Below are 17,033 nucleotides of genomic sequence, written 5' to 3'. Positions count from 1 at the left end.
TGGGAGCGGTCCCGAGGGGGGGCAATCCCGAGGAAAACATGCCCGGGGTAGAAAAGCGGCTCCCACAACCCCCCACCCCGGGCATCCCGGCACCGGGAGACCCCCGTTCCCGTTCCCAGGTCTGACAGCAAATGCGATTCTGAGCACGGAGGGTGCAGAGAAGTTGTGGATGCCGAATCCCTGGGAGGGTTCAAGGCCAGGCTGGATGGGGCCCTGAGCAAGATTTTGGTTCCCTGCAGTACTCACACATGCTTGTCATCCATTTAAGTCTAGGCTGTATTTATTTGTTTGTGCTGGCAGCCACTGGCCAGATTACAGTTATTTTATCACACAAAACCCTGCTATGATTTTTATATTGTGAGTTTAGCAAAGCATTAAACATCTAATCAGCTGCTATTGGCTTCAGGGAGAGGTAAGTACTTGTCTCCCATTGAAGAGTGAAGGGAGAAATCCAGAGGCAGGCACTCCCTCCCTCTGAGAGGATGAGTTTAAGCATATTACATGGAATGGATTTAAATACCTTCTAAAGTTGTCACACGCTTTGCTGAATCAAGACTGAATATTATCAGAAGTATTTAAGTGGCTCTGGAATCTATATCTCCTTTTAAACACTTTCATAAACACTGAGGACTTTGCATCTTGGGATTTCTACTTAAAGGTGTACAAGCTCTTTTGAAGGCTGCCCTCCAAAATCCCAGGCAATTTCCCAGTTGGGGAATTGGATATTCAGTACTTCATGAGTTGCAAGCGTGCAGATTTCCATGTCTAGGACTGGATTGTTCAGGATTTGGCTGTTCTTTTTGTGCTGACCATTTTGAAACCTGTTTCCTCTGGCATTCTTGTTAACATCAGAAGGTCCCTATGACTTCAGCAGAAGCAGAACTAAGTTCATCATCTGGCTCAGAATTTTGCCTGGAGCCACAGGCAGGGCAGTGAGATTTTACCAGAACACAGCGTAAGAGTGCTGTGGTTGCAATGGAGTTTAAGATACAGAGAGATACCCACGTTTATAGTGACTTTCCAGAGCTTTGGGCAACTTGAAGTCCCAGCTTTGTTGATCCAGATCAGGGGATTTCTTTGTTTCCATCTTTGTCCAGGATCTGTGTCACTCGAGGCAGACCAAAGACATGCACCTGGTTTTTCCTCATTTATCCAACCTGTGTAAAAAAGAAAAGTTCTGGTAAAGGGACAACTGGGCAGTGCTGGTTACATGGGAAGGAAGGAAACTCCTTGGGAACTCAGGCTTTATTTTGTGTTAGTTAGAAAGTGTGTACCTGTTTTAAGATCTGCATTTTAGCAGAGGTAAAGCACATATAAACATTCTTACACACGGAATTTTTTTGGAAGTTGCTGTTCACTAACTAACACTCATGTGGGGAGTGAGACATCGTAGCCTTAGTGAAGCTCAGCTCCTGCTGACTTTGCCCAGGAAAGGGGCAGCCTGTCTGAGCAGGCATCTGCATGCACGTGTGTTTGTTCCATATGCACACACATCCATTATGGATGACACACAAATGCTGCTCCCGCTTCCCGAGCAGGCTCTTACGGCGAGGCTCACGTTGCCCTGATCTCACTGCAGGGCTTAGGAAGCGTTCAGAAGCCTCCCAAAATGTGTTACAAACGATGTATGGAGAAATCACTTCCTGCAGCCCTGAAGCAGAGTCATTGTCATGGCGCGATGAAGGAACTGTTAAACAGACACAGCAGCAACACTGGAGCTGGATTCCAGCCAGGGTATTTCAAGCAACTTGTAAAAAGTTCACTGATTCTTTAATGACTCCACCTGGCCAGAGCAGGACCTCTGGTTTATGTGCCTTCCAAAAAATATGCTGCAAGAGGAGTGTGTCTTAGTTGATATGAATCAAGCCGGTTCCTCTAACACCGTGTTGGTCTGGAATAGCTGTTGACCTGATGGAGTGTTAATGGGAACATTTATTTGTTTCTTTATCACTACAAAGATGTCATATATACTTACCCTGCTGCTGCCACTGTTCCCAAAGGGCTGTCAGCACCAGAGCCATTATAACACGACTGCCAGAGGTAATTTTTTCCCCCCCTCACACATTATTTCTTCAAATGATTCTGCAAAGAGAGGAAGAACTTGGATACAAAAATTGCTGGTAAAAGAACAGTGCAGTGTGATGTGAGCCAGAGAAGCTTTCCTAAATGCCTGTCAGTCTCTGCCTTTATTGCTTACAGAGAGCAGCACAGGCACAGCCTGTATCTGTCCTGGCACCGGGGGTGTGTGCTGTGCTTGGCACTGAGGATGGGATTTGCCACTCTCCAGTTCATGGGACAGGTGACATGGACTGTGGGACAGGGCACTGTACCCCATCTCCATATCTCTTCATATTTCATATATGAGAGCACAAAGACGCTACCAGAGTATTTTGGTGACACAGCCATTAGTAAATAAAAATTAGGCAGAAGCCCACTGCCTTTACCTGTGGAAGAAAAACAATCCTGTCGCATTTCATTTGTGTCACGCAATGACTTGACAGTTTAAGGAAATTGCTAATGGGACCTTTTACTGCGAGGTCACGAGTTCAAACCTGGCTCTGTCGGTAATGACCAGCAGTATCTGATGAATGTTTGATGACGTGAGATTAAAATATGGGTCTCAATCCATTTATCAGTAGGAAAACCCTTCAACAGCCTGGGCCCCTTAAAGCTAATCTCGATAGAAAAGCCAGCGAGGCTGGAGCGTGAACAAGCACCTCCACAGCCCTACAGTAGATCAAGGTCAGGATGGGGCCACGCAGATGGAAAAGCTTAGAGCAGTGAGGGCTGGGCAGCACCTTTCTGTGCATAAACAAATCTACTGCTTAATGCACTGAAATACTCCCACAACAGCTCGGGATGGGAGAGCCAGATCCGGGATTGTTCTCAGAGGGACAATGATCCTGGCATGAGGGGGGAGATGCAAACATCGGGAAATCCAAGATCAAGAGCTGGCTGATACTAGTGCCAAAACTCATGAATTCACGATTTTGCAAGCTGAGAAGTCCTATTTGAATTTCTCGATATTATAACACCATCATAAAGTTGAAACTCAAATATCAAGGTAACGGGTTAGTAAATGTCTTTTTTAAACGTCTTTTTTTTTTCCAGTTCTCCCCAAAGAAAAAGAAATTATTGCTTGATTCAGTGCTTTCCAAGCTGCCCCTCGTTCTCAAAAAGTGTAAAAGCATCGCTGGCAGAATTTGGCAACTGCTGAGAGGCAAAGGCTGACGTCTGAGCAAGGCACAGCCGGTGCCCTGCAGAGCCCAGCCCGCCTCAAACAGAGCCCAGGTGCACATTTGGGACGTGTCTGTAGCACACATGTGCCAGGTCCAGCTCAGCACCACTTGCAGAACCTGCTCTGCACCTCCTGAAGTCTCTCAGTGCTTCTCCTTCAGGCTTCAGCCCGGAGCTGCAGGAAAAGAGGGGGACTGAGAAACCGGGGGGTGCCTGCCCCAGCACCATCCCGGAGCCCAGGCTGCCCGATCCCGGGATAAAGCCACGGGAAAGCCTCGCATCCCTTGTGCTCGCAGAGCGTTTCCCAGCGGTTTGGAGGGAAAAGGGAAAAGCGTGAGGGCCATCTGGTGGGAGCGGGGAGGGGATTCCGCTCTGCCTCATTGTTCTCCGCAGTTCTGCTACGGGCTAATTCCAGCTGCACGGACCACCGGCCGGATTCTGAGAAACTGGGGAATGCTGGAGGGGGCACGACGGCGTCATTTACATCAGGAACACACCTGGCACCTCAAAACATCCTTTTTACGGGAATTACACCTCTGATGACTGTCACGACGAAGCACAACACACTCTGCCAAGTGTAAGTGATGGAGGAGGCCGCTGGGGCCAGGGGCGGGTGTGCAGTACCTGCAAAAACACAGAGGCTGGGGATGGGAAGTCGGGAAAAAATAAAAGCTCCTCAGCAGCGTTTGCAGGGTCAGAGCAGGAGTGTTTTTCTACCCAGTAAAGCTCAGCACCGACACACCAAAATCAGCAGCCTCCAAACCTTTGTAGCTGCAAGCAGAGAAAAGAATTCCTTAATTTTAGTATTTTCCCCCATCTATATCACATTTCTACATAAGACTCTATTTCTGTTCATCTTTACGCTTCCTGGGATTTGATCCGTGTTGATCCACATGTGCTCCTTCCAGGATTTTTTAAGGCTGCAGAAATGACAATTTCCACACTAGTTACAAAATAATTACCCATAATAATTTAACAATGAGCTTTCCCTTTAAATTATTAACATAGGTAGCCAAGCAAATTGTCAATTTTAACAAGTATAAATTCAAATGAAAAATGCCAAATCTGTGTTAAATGAGACCAGCAAATTAGTAATTAAAATATTTATGCAAGAAGGCAAAAGATACTGTATTCAAGGAGCTGCAGAGCAGCCTCCCATCAGAGTATGTGACAGTGGCCTGGGTTTGCACATCCCCAGTTTTAAAATCCTCTGCAAAGGGAAGAGGGAAAAATATCTGACCCCATAATTGAGGCTGGACAGTGTTGACTGGCATCCCGTGGGATTTCACGAGAATCCAAGCAATTCTCAGAATACCCCTGGGTTATCCTGAGCAGCAATCCTGACCCAAATGAAATTATTTCTGTCGTTGTTATCTGTGGGAATCTCCAAAGGAAGGAATTGCCTTTGTGGCCCCTTAGAGCTTTGTCACCAAGAGCAGAGTCAGCTGTGCTGGTTTTTAGGAAAAGGGAAGAAAAAAAACCTTTCAAGCTGAAAGAAAAGTACCAGTGTCAAAGCAGATTTCTGACTCCCTGTGAATATAAATCCCAATCTTCCAGCAAACTCGGCAGCACATCAGGAACACAGAATGCGCTGGAGCAGCTCTGCTCACGATTTTGATGGTGAAGAATAACAATAATAGTAATAATAGTAATAGTAGCAGCCGTAGCCATAGTAGTAGCAATAATAAAATAATAATAATAAAAATAATAATAATAAATATACTGTTCTTTACCCTGTACAGCTCCCGGCACTGTTTGAATTGGCCGAACCGCTGCCGGAGCTCCCGGTGCCGGTCCCGCACTGCCCCGCCGTGGCAGCCGCCGGCACCGGCTCCCACCCATCTCCTCCACCCGGCTCCAGCCTCTTCCTCCTGCTCATCTCTGTCACCGCAGAGAAGATCCAGCCCTCTGGAAAGCGACCCCGGGCTCCCAGGAAAGAGGGAGTTCTGTTGCAGGGGGTGTGACTTCATCCAGATGTTGGTGCAAACATCTTTAGGACAGGTGTTTGGGAGTTGGATCCTCAGAAGCGATGCCCAGAGAAAAGTTTGGTCTCAGACTGGGAGAGAACAACATCAGAGGAGCAAGAACCCGCCCCAGGCAGCACTACCCACTCCCCCAAAGCACAGATGGATACAGAGCACATTTGTGTCCAAAACCAGAGGGGACAGACAGCTCCAGATCCATCCGTGCACAGACAGACCCAGGCGATAAAACCCGAGGAGAATTAGACTGCTGTTTTCTGTTGAGAACAAGGCTGGGGAGAAGAGGCCCATTTTTTGGTGAAAATGTTTCTGACAGTGCCAGTGAAACCTCCCTGGCACATGTGACAGCTGGACGCAGGGACAGGCACAGCCCAGACACCCCAACTGCACCCACCGAGCTCAGCGAGGAGCTGACAACTCAGTATTGAAGCACATTGAAGCGCAGTGAAGAATTTGAGTAATACTCCACCAATGTGTTTGAGGTTCTCCCCCACGGATTGTTTCCCTCCACCTGTGCCAGTGGAGATCATTACCAGCCTTTGACCAGATCAGCTGTACCCCAAACTTGACCACATCCATGCAAAGATTTTTATCTCAAAAACAAGATGTATTTTAGCAGGTTACAATTTTTCTTTTTTTCTTTACTTATCAACACGTACTTTCTAACACGGAGGGGCTTTGAGAAATTAATTTCCATCTGAAAACAAACAAGGGCTGAAACAGTTTACAAAGAAACCCATCTTTCAAGGACATTTCCTTTTAAATTGCACAATGTGGCTCTTAGCAAGGAAAATAAATAAAACTTAATCCCTCTGCATTCCAGCTGGCATTTTTTCCCCAAGCTAGAAGCGAACAATCAATTTAAAGAAAACTCAGACTATGGTCAATTAAGAAACTGTATATCATTTCATTTATAAATACCAGATACCTATTCAATTGATTATTTTGATCCAATTAAGTCAGTTTTACATTTTAGAATTCCTAGGAATGAAGTAATTTATCCACATCGCAGTCTTGGGCTTTTCACATCTGTTGCTGCGAAATTCTGCAGCTCGTCTGGTCTTTGGCTGCGCTATTGGCTGAGAGTGTTTCAGCTACCAGATTTATTTAAGGATGTGGATTGTAAGCCTCCAGGAAATGGCAGCTACTGGGGAAATTTGCGTCTAATTACTTGTAACACAAAGAAATCTTTTTCTCCTTCTTTTTTTTTTTTTTTTTTTTTTTTTATTTGGATTGGTTATGTATTTAAAATTTTCTACTACGACTTCTCTCTTTAACCAGGATGGTCACCTCTAGCTTTGTGTGTGTCATGATGTTCTCTGAGCATTGTTTAATGAGCTGCCAGCACCCAGCCCCTGCTTCTCCCCTTCCCAACCTCCCTTTTCCTCCCTACTCTGTCATCTTCATCCTGGTCTTCTCTGCCAGGGAAAAGAAGACAGAATCCTCTGGAAAGTGACCTGTGGGCTTCTGAGGGAGTTGTAGAGAGCTCACCAAGTCTAGCAGGCAAACTTTTTCTCTAGAAGTGTTTGTTTTCAAGAGAATAACCAATACCTTAGAGCCACAGAATGTGTTTGCTGCGTGGTTTATCAACTGGGTCATAACTTCCTTTATGAAAAGGGATGGAATTTCCTTGGCCAGGCTCTCCACGCCGACACTCAGCGGTCCCAGGCACGGCTGAACTGCACCAAGGAGAGAAGCCACCACACCTTTAGCCTGGGTCTCTAGCAGGATCCAGTAGGTAAAATAGCCATAATTAAAAGAAATAGGCACGGACAGCAAGAAAACTGGTATCTTTGGTGTGTGGGGCTGTGAACTGGGATCTTTAATGTGGCTGCACACACGTATCACAAAAATGGGGATCAGCGATCCTGCCTCACTCAGCATTGTAACACAAAGAAAAATGGAGTTCGAGGTAGCATTTACTGACAGCTTCATGCCAGCAAAGCCAAAGAGATTAGTGGGGAAATGTATTTGTCAATCTTTCCCACAAATATTTTTGGGGGCGACATCACAGGCAAGACTCAGAATGAGCAATCCACACACAACAGCTCCAGGCACTGCAGAGACTGAAAAATTAAAGGTCTCTTCATACAAATTTAACATGCAGGAGGAAGAAAGCCAGCACCAATCCCTGGTCACCTCCACAGCCCTCCCGGGAGCAGCACAAACCTACAGAGGGCCATGGATTGTTCCTTCTTGAGACCTTCCAACCCAGCACTCTGCACCATCCTGCGGGCTCCAAACAAGGGAGGCCTCCTGCCCTGACCCAAAAAACTTCCAGGGACATCATATCCACCCCAAACTGGTTCATTTCATTCTGAATGCTTCCCAACAACATGAAGTTCTTCAAACAGCCAGTTCTCCCCAAAAACAGGGCGGGGGGAGGAGCGCTACACACTGATATCATTATTCTTGTATTTTGAACCAACTGGATTCAAGCTCTTTGCCTGTCCCTGCCAGTTAGGAAAAATGCAAAACTTTGTTCTCAAACGTTCAGACAGTTTAAGCCCAATTATTTTTGTCTATATTGGAAAACGATTGAGGCAACTCAGAAATTTAATTTAATCAGGAAATAGGGGACTCCAAATTAAGAGATTTTCCCATGCTGGAAAACCTTGCGTTTTTCAAGAACTCTCAGCCTTGGCATAAAACGAAGTGTTTCACTAGGAACAAGGAAGGAAATAGATTCCTCTACTGCAAAACTGCCAAAAACCAAAGGAGCTGAGAGCAATGCAGCTCAAGGCGAGGCTTTCAAATCAAACCCCTCACCACAGACTTGTTTCTCTCCTCATGGAGTCATCCCACCTTGTGTAAATCCATTTATTTCCCTGAGCCCAGAGCTGGGACACCTGATAGGACTGACTAGACACACACCACCACACCATGTGATCAGCGCTCCTATTTCCAACAAAAAACCAACCAGCCATAAAATTCCCAACTGTTCCCATTATATCACCTAGCTGGAAGCATCTTTTCGAGTCCAAATGTTCATCAATCACACCACCATCATGAGTCCACATGAAAACGATGTTAAGCCTCAGCCTACAGTTACACCCTGATCATAAACACTTCAAAAGCATTTTTTTCCCCATTTACTCATGTACAGCTGCAAAGAAAATCAACTCAAAGCAGTGCCCAAGAGGGAGTTCTGCACCAGACAGAGCACAGAGGTCAGGAGTGTTCACCCAGATGCTCTGCAGAGCACTGAGACAGACAGGTCGTTTCATTCCTAACCTCCCTGCTCCTCCAGAGCAGCCTTCCCTTTTTCTCCTGTTCAAGTTTATTTCTTCTGCAAGATCCAAGCTGGCTTCGGTTTTGGCAGTTCTCACTTCATCCCTCAACTTCCTGACCCACAAGATATGGCCTCCTTGGCTTATCAGTATTTATATCCACCCACCCCCATTCTTGCAGGCGCATTTTTAAGTTCCTCCTAGGGCTAGCTGTCCCTTGTTTTCAGAAAATGGTATCCTGCCAGCATTTCTGAGTTGCCAAAACCCAAAAGTGAAGCAAAAATGAACACACTCACCACATCCCTCAAGTTTTCTAGTCCAGATTTTACTGGAACCAGATTTTACTTAGAACCAGTTTGCTGTGCCTCATCCACCCTGCGGCACTGGACATGCTCCACCTCACTTTGCCCTTACAGCTCTTTATAAAGGTGTTGGCACCTCATGGAGGTAACTTCCATCTTTCAAGCCCTGTTCCTGTGAACTCTGCAAGCCTCTCTCTGCTCCTCTTCCCCTCGTTTCCCTCTTTGAAGTATCATTTTTTCAGTAGGAAGTGCATCAGAGCTGTTCTCAGCCCCTCTTTGCAGGCTGCAGGACTCCCTGAGCCTCCATGTCTTGGAGCACCTTCTCCAGCACAGAACAGCCACTTTTGGGTCACTCCAGTGGGAATACCACAGCATCATTTTTCCTAAAAAATCACATACCTTCCTGGTCTGTCAGGTTCCCTTCCAGTGCCACACCCACGTTTCCATCCTGTCATCCTGGCAGGCAGTTGTTTGTTGAACCTGCTGCTGGCCTGTTGATTCCCACCGAGCAGTCTCCAGGCGCACTCACCCACGTTGCTGTAAATCCACAGTCCTTTCCTACAGTTTTGGCAGTACCAATTAGCCATGAATAATTTAGGTTATAAATGAAAAGGTCCATGGCCAAGAGATCAGCCAGGCTGAGGCACAGCTCCTTGGCATCAGCAGTGAAAGCAAACCTTGGCGTTTGTTACTTTTTCCACACCACTGCCTGCATTTATGAAAATGATGTGACGGTGTGGGATAGGAGTGGCCCCTGTGGTTCCTTCCTGCCCAACTGCCCTCAGGTGATCCCACAGGGGAGTTCTTCTCCCTCCCTTCCCTGGGGCCACCTGAGATACCCATGTGGCCAACGGAGCCCTCCAGCCTCCCTCCCCAAGGCTGACCAAGCCTGGCTGTTCGCAGTCACTTGGGGTAACACTTGCTCCCTGCCATGGAAAGTGAGGGGATCCCATCCCAAGTTTCCCATCACTCGTTTCATAAATTTATGGGATTATTTTTCCACATCCAGGGACAGCAAGCAGAGTTTAGAAGAGTATCCTGCAAACACATTCTGTGAATTGAGGGAGAGCCTTTTCCCAGCATACTAAGGAGCATTCTGTAACAGTCCTGCCCAGAAAATCCTCACCCACAGATGTTTTAAGTGTGGCAAGAATGGAAACAGCCTAAATTATGTAGATTGAAAGCTTGGGCATGGACGAAACATCCTTTTGAGCAAGATTCAATTCCACAGAAATGCAGGCATGCAAGAGCAGGACCCAGACCATGGATTGACAGGAGAGAAGAGTTCAAGAAAAATATTCTCAACTTTTTTTCCCCCTCCCCAAACACACCAAGCTGTTAATAAAAGTTTTGGGATGATCAGTGAAAGCACGTCATAAATCCAAATTTCTGATTAATAGACAAGAAAACAAAACTGAGATACAGAATCAATGGATGGTGCAACTGATGTTCCCATCCTGTTGGGGGGAAGGAAAGAGATTTGGGGTTTGTTTGGGGCTCAGTAGCAGCAGCCTCCAGGAGCAAATGTGCCTTTGTGTTCTGCATAGGCCAAGGTCTGGTGGCAAGAACAGGGGAGAGCAGGAGGTGCCACTGGGACACACAGCACTGAAATGGAAATGGGGGAGAACACAGGCACAGAGAGTTTCACTCATCTCCAGGGGGAACAGAGGGCTATTACTATGAAAGAGCCTCTTAACACGTACTTAACTCATGGAATTTCAGTGCAAGAATCACATAACCAGGTGTAAAAATCTTCAAATGTAATTTATTAAGACATTCAGCTATGTCTGTCAGTCTACATCCAAATTTACTACTAAAAATAAAATAGTATCACATTTCACATTAGGAATACCGACTTTGAAAAACACTTGAGTCAAGCCTATCGTATAAATAAGTGACTAATTTCTCTTCATATCAAAATTCACATAAAAAAATTGCCTGCCCCCTACTCCCACCTATTTCCCCACCCCAGTCCCTTGTTCTACTTGAAGCCATGATGAATGTAAAAATTTAAGTATGGACATGTCCTTGTCAAAGAAAAAAAGGTGCAAACCTATTAACAGCTTTTAAAAGTGGCATTTGCGGAGTCTGATCATACACGATAATGTACTCATTCCCAAAGTGCAAATATCGCCAGAGTTTAATACTGTTTTAATTCAGCTGCAAGGGTTAAACATTACACAGCACAGTCCTGCAAGGCCTCTATCCGTGCCCTAAAACTCATCCCACTTTCCTCCTGCAGAGGTCAAAGTGTTCATGAGAGCTTTAGTTTACTTCATGCAGCCCACACTGTGCCCATTATTAGCAAAAGTTTCATATACATCAAAATATTGACGACTCCGTCATAAAAGTCAAGAGTCACTATAGATTACATGAATTCAAATGCAACTGCCCCAAGAACACCCAAAGCATACACACGACGTATTAAGAGTGCTTCCATCTCCTGGTACAATCACTGCTGTTACATCTTTGATTTTTGCTTACGTGCCCATAAAAAATGTCAGCGACCAAAGCTGCCCATCCGTCAGAGAGCGGCAGCTCACGGCCCCTAACGCCCCTCAGGACCCCGGGACATGGCTCTATGCAACTCCTCTCTCTGACCAAAACCAAGCCAGCCTCCTGTCCCTCTGGCCACAACCTCTCACAGACCTCTCGCTCCTCTCAGCCCTCACCTACATCTTGAAAACACTCTTTCACTGCTATTTATTCCCAGACATCCTTCCTATGCCCACAGTTAAGAGAGCTTCTGGAGCCATTTCTACTACATCTCACTGGAGTTACCACTACCAAAGCAGCCCATAAAAATCAGCATGGGAGATTACATTTTGACCAGCATTAATAGCTACACTTCTTTCACAGCTGTGGAAGGATTGGTTTTCTTCTGAGTCAAACGTGGATCTCTGAAATGTGTTTGTTCCCGCATCATCCTCTGTAGCCTCAGAGCTGGACACAAGCCCTCAGATCCCGAGCAGGGCACCCCTCTGGGGCTCCAATGAGTTCTGCAGCACAGGCTGCTCCCTGGCTGGCCTCACAGGGGCTCATGTCACTGTCCATGCTGTGAGACCCCCCCGGGTGGGCAGAGGCCTCGGGGCTGTCGTGTCCATCGTGGCCCCTGCTCGGGCTGGCCTTCACACTCGGCCTGTGGTCACATTCAGCACCAGGCTCAGCTGCATCTCCAGGCCTGGTGTTTTGCTCTGCACTAGGATTTGGCTGCTGCACTGGCTCAGGTCCCAGTCCTGGGAGCTGTGAAGGGCTCTTCAGTTGGCAGTGACACAGAGGGCAGGTTTCTTGCACGTACAGCCATTTCTTAAGACAACCCGCATGAAAAAAATGGCTACATGGTGTGATTACAGCAGTTTTCATATCCTGAAAGACACACACAAAAAAAAAAGGAAAGGTATTATTATTTGTAACCCCATTCCTCTCCTCTCACCTCACACATCTAATGGGTTCACCAGGCATGGAAGAGACAGAAGCAGTCCACAGGCAAGGAAGAGAATGTTCCTTCCTTCACATGCACAATGTTTCATATGAGGGGCAGCTGAGGGGGATGGGAAAGGGGCTCAGCCTGGAGAAAAGGAGGTTCAGGGGGGACCTTCTGGCTCTCCACAACTCCCTGAACAGGAGGGGGCAGCCGGGGGTGGCTGAGTCTCTTCTCCCAAGGAACAAGCGACAGGACAAGAGGAAATGGCCTCAAGGTGTGTAAGGGAGGTTTGTCTTGCGTATCAGTAAGAATTTCTTCACAGAAAAGGTTGTCAGGCATTGGAAGGGAGGTGGTGGAGTCACCATCCCTGGAGGTGTCCAAGGAAGGCCTGGATGTGGCACTCAGTGCCATGGGGATCAGTCACTGGTTGGACTCAATCTTGGAGGTCTTTTCCAACCTTAATGATTCTCTGATCCACACACAATTCAAATACAGGCCAGGTGTTGCTTTCTTTATTACAGGCATTAAAAATGAGGCAAAACCCCTTTGTCTGTAAGATATTATTAAACATGACCTTTTGCAGGATGAGAATCACAGAACTGGTTGGCTCAAGAAACAACTGTGCAAGTCAAAACAGCATAATGACAGATACAACATGGAACACCACCAGAAATGAAGTGACACCATGAACTCTGCCACATAATACTAGTCTGGTGTTTTGAACACTGTCATTCAATCTGGCAGTTTTACTCTTTAAAGAATTTGTATCAAGTTTGGAGCCAATCCAATCCCACTCTTAACTGCATACTACTAATCTTAGAGTGATTCTTTCACTGTCACACATAACTACATTTCTGTTCAAGAGTAAGAGACTTTGGAGCTAGAAGTGTGACAAAGATATTATTTTCAGCATTAATGTCTAAGGTCCTTACATCTGCTGGCTTATGTTAGCAAGACCCTTAACCTTTTGATAATTAGGTTTCTGCTACAAAAATGACACTGCACATGAAGTAGCAGTGTCTGTAGACACTGAGCTGCTTCTACAGAATAATAACGAATCAGCTACAGAGAACATGTTGTCTTTCACTAACAAAATCCTCCAGTAATGAAGAAAGGGCACATTTGCTGCTACTACTGAGACGAGCTCAACCCAAACACGAGAGGTGTCCAAGCAGCTTAAGGACAGAGTTTGCTGTGTAACTGGAAAAAAAAAAAAAAAAAAAAAAAAAAAAAGGCCGTTTAAGCACATCCAAGCCCTTCATTCCTAAGAACTGTCTGGGTGACAGCACTCCAAGTCAGTTTGCACAAAGCAGAAACCTGGGTAATTCCAGTAACTCACTGAGCATGGTATTATTCATTACATAATTCAAGTCACTTATTTTACTAGCTGAAGACTGAACTCAGTCTGGGGGTACTTCAACTCAAGCCAATCCTTCAACACTCCCATTCCTACCTGGTAGCAGATGGCACAGATGTCATTGTGCTGCTCCAGCTGCTCCTTCGTGGCCACGGGCAGAGATTTTATCTTATTCACAGCGTCTCTGCGAAGGAGGAAACTCTTCCAGCCCAGCTGGGCCCGCAGCCACACGTTGTAGTAGGAGTGGATGAAGATGATGACGGAGCCCATGACAGTCCACTCTCCAAAGATGGTTTCTGAGACGCCGTAGGCCACCACGCACAGAGCCACCAGGAACTCCAGCAGCCGGTACGTGCCGTTCACGTAATAGATCACATCGTCCATGTTTTCCACTGGCTCTTTTCTGAACTCCTCCACCATGAACAGAACGTAAATGAAGAGTGTCCCAAGCACCTGTAACACAGTGCAAGACCATGAGCTCAGCTTCCAGTTCTGAACTGGAGCTTGAGTCACCCAATGCTGGCCATCGAGCTCTGCCCACACAACGCTCCCAAACTGGACAGAGGGCAAGCCCCAAAGCACTAAAATTGCTGCTGAACTTCAAGACAAATAAAAATTGCTCTTTCTTGCAAAGCATTTAAGCTTGTTCCCAAATACTTCCCTTTCTGCACCTTCCTGAGCTGAGTTGATTAAACAAGAGTGCTGAGCATTATAAGGGGCAATTTAAGAAATTTAGTAATAAAAAGCCCAAGTAATAACAAATACTTATACTATAAAACATCTCCTCTACTTACACTACTGTGTTTTGAATATCAAATTGCTTTCAAAGGGTTATAGCTAAGTAATGGCACATAAATGAGTACTCTGGGAAAAAACCTTTTTACTATGATAGTTACACCCTCAAAAGCCTTATAATGCCTTGGCTTTATAATTTGAAATAGACTTCCACTCACCTCTGTTCTCAGCCCACCCAGGAGCTCTTTAGCCTCAGATACAGGACAAAGAAAGAGATTTTTTATCACCCCTTGTAATTCTGCCCTTCTCTCATCCCTGTTCTTTTCTCATCATGTATTTTCCCCCTCAGAGTAAAAGAATCACAGTTAATGCAGGGCTTCACAGGGCTGATGTCCTTACCTGAAGAGAGGTTAGAATACTGCTGGAGATAATGATCAACAGCCAGAAATCCATGTGGAAAAACTGACAAATCATGTAGGCCATGTACGCGGGGAACACGAGTAAGAACAGACAGAGGCTGACTGCTCGGAAGTGCTTCCACAGACTCCTGCAAAACAACACAATAGGTTTTTATTTTTCAAGTCAGATTTGAGTGTCAGAATAAGAATAGAATGACTGCTGGATGTAGGTACATTAGATGTTTGCTCAAGGCTTTAGCTTGTTGAAAGGAGTTTCTATTTTACTTGGGCACAGTCTCATTCCCAGCTTGCACGCATGCCTACAACTGTGGAAAGTTCCCTCTCATCTCACCTTTGCTGTTTCCAATAGAAAGACAAAAATTATGGGCAAAATAAGTACTTGAGATACTGAATGTTACAGACAGAAGTCCACTAAAATAAACTACTAAATGTGTAGCTGTTTGGACACTTTTCTAACCAAACAGAGGTCTCCAAATTAAATAATTCTTGCAACTCTTCTTCATCTTCAGCTAATATATGCGGGGCAAAGCTACTTCCTTTCATCACCAGATTTAACCCTGCTGCCTTTACAAGAATATTCCCCAATTCAGAGATCACAAAAGAAGAAATGTAGCAGGACTTGAACATTTATCTCTGCCAGTCCCTACTCTGCTCCTATCATCTACTTCTTCCTAATCTCCTCCCCAACCTAAACACACCATCAATCTTTTCACAGCCGCCCATTTGTGAAGGCTTTCAGAATATCTCCAGTAATTTACTATACTACCTCTACTTGCTCCTCAGGTTGTATTTTAACCTCACTTAGCACTGGAAATGAGGTACAGAAAAAGTCAAAGTATTTGGGGGCACAGGACAGCAGCACAAACTGATTAATTCAGTACAGGCTGAAGAAACATCAGAATGACTCTGAGGTCTGCAGTTCTGTGTCTGTGGGTGAGAGAGGGAGGGAGAGCTGAAATGGAATTTACCCTGTTCCTCAGTGATTTGGAAGTGCCTGGGAGATTTGGCAGAAAGTTAAAACTCACTGTCACCACAGTCTGCTTGTTTAAGCTGGGCAGATGCTCCTATCCTGGCTCTACTCCTTTTCCCTTTGTTTCCATCTTGGAAGTTAACTTGCTGCAGGCAGAACACACTGGCTACAAGTAGCCTCTAAGCTAAACAAACTCTACACATAAACAAACCTTCACTGTTCATTTCTTCACTCACAGGTTACAGAAAGGGAAAAGACAAATGCAATTGACAAAGATAAAAACGGATTAATACAAGAACACCACATACCACCAATACAACTCTCCAAAACACAAATGAAACTGAACAATCCCACACAATGGGATTGTGGGACACTAAGGCAAACCTTTCACCTCTTATTTTGTGCCAGTAAACCGTATCATTTTGGGATCACAGCCTCACCAAAAAAATAGGTTTCACAATATCTAACACAAGGTCACTCCTAGAAACTTCCCACCCTCAGTAGCTGTGCTTTAGAGGGAAACTCACCCAGCTGCAGAGGAGGTTAAGAAAAAACATTCTGCAAATCCACACAATGGAGTGTGGGTGGGGACAGCATAGTCCTGGATTTGCTTAACTGGAACCACAAAACTAGAGAACTTAGACTAGAAAAGAAATCTGCATACAGAAGAAAAACAAGGCAACTTTACAAGCCACTAAAAGCCATCAATTACTAGTTTATCACCTCCTAAAAGAGCATTGAGTAACTTTCAGTTTAGGAAACCAGTCTCTTACTTGTCCCTTGAGGCTCCCAATGCCAAGACAATGGGATCAGCAATTTCCAGCATGGACTGAAGGATGGATGCCACCACAATGAAAAGAATAATACTGAGCAGGAACGCCCGATGCACAACTTGGAGCTCAATCAAACCTGTCTGCACAGCCAGGATCAGGAGCGTGACTCCTTCAGTCATCCCCCTGCAGATCAACACAGTCAAAAAAACAATCACATCTCTGTGTCAATGCTGGTTCATCTAGAAACACCAGGAAATAAGCTGTCTGCTTCTGTCACAACCTTTCACATGTCACTGGTTTTAGGTTTCACTGTTGTCTCTGTAAGGCTTTAACCAGGGAGGGATGTTTTCAGAAATGCTGAAGTGCTGGGCTTAGGAACCAGCAGATTTTGCTCCTGACAAGCAGCACTTGGGCTACATCCGGCTCACACACCACCCAGCACAAAGCATTTTAAGGACCCAGTTTAGGCAAATCACCAATTTTGCCATTTTTCAGTTTATTCCCCCTGTACCTACGCCACATACAGCTGTCCACTTCTTTCTGTCTTGGAACTTCAGAGTGACTTTAGTCCCACTGAGGATCACCATTCAGAGCACAACTATTT

At 45.6% G+C, this 17,033-nt stretch overlaps 1 protein-coding gene across 3 annotated transcripts in view; it reads right to left on the bottom strand.

Moving 5' to 3' along the window:
• Positions 1-10,496: 10,496 nt before the first annotated feature.
• Positions 10,497-17,033, bottom strand: part of RNF145 (ring finger protein 145) — a 47,031-nt gene continuing 40,494 nt past the window's right edge. For all 3 annotated transcript variants that reach the window (XM_032124931.1, XM_032124933.1, XM_032124932.1), the window contains exons 8-11: positions 16,430-16,612; positions 14,667-14,814; positions 13,629-13,985; positions 10,497-12,117 (exon numbers count right to left, since the gene is read on the bottom strand). In XM_032124931.1, the coding sequence (XP_031980822.1) occupies positions 11,689-12,117; positions 13,629-13,985; positions 14,667-14,814; positions 16,430-16,612 (1,117 nt within the window). In that variant the 3' untranslated portion in view covers positions 10,497-11,688. The remainder of the gene's footprint in view (positions 12,118-13,628; positions 13,986-14,666; positions 14,815-16,429; positions 16,613-17,033) is intronic.

Source organism: Corvus moneduloides, chromosome 15 (genome assembly GCF_009650955.1).
Source record: "Corvus moneduloides isolate bCorMon1 chromosome 15, bCorMon1.pri, whole genome shotgun sequence".
NCBI classification, from domain to species: Eukaryota; Metazoa; Chordata; class Aves; order Passeriformes; family Corvidae; genus Corvus; species Corvus moneduloides.
This window is presented reverse-complemented; position numbering and strand designations above follow the sequence as displayed.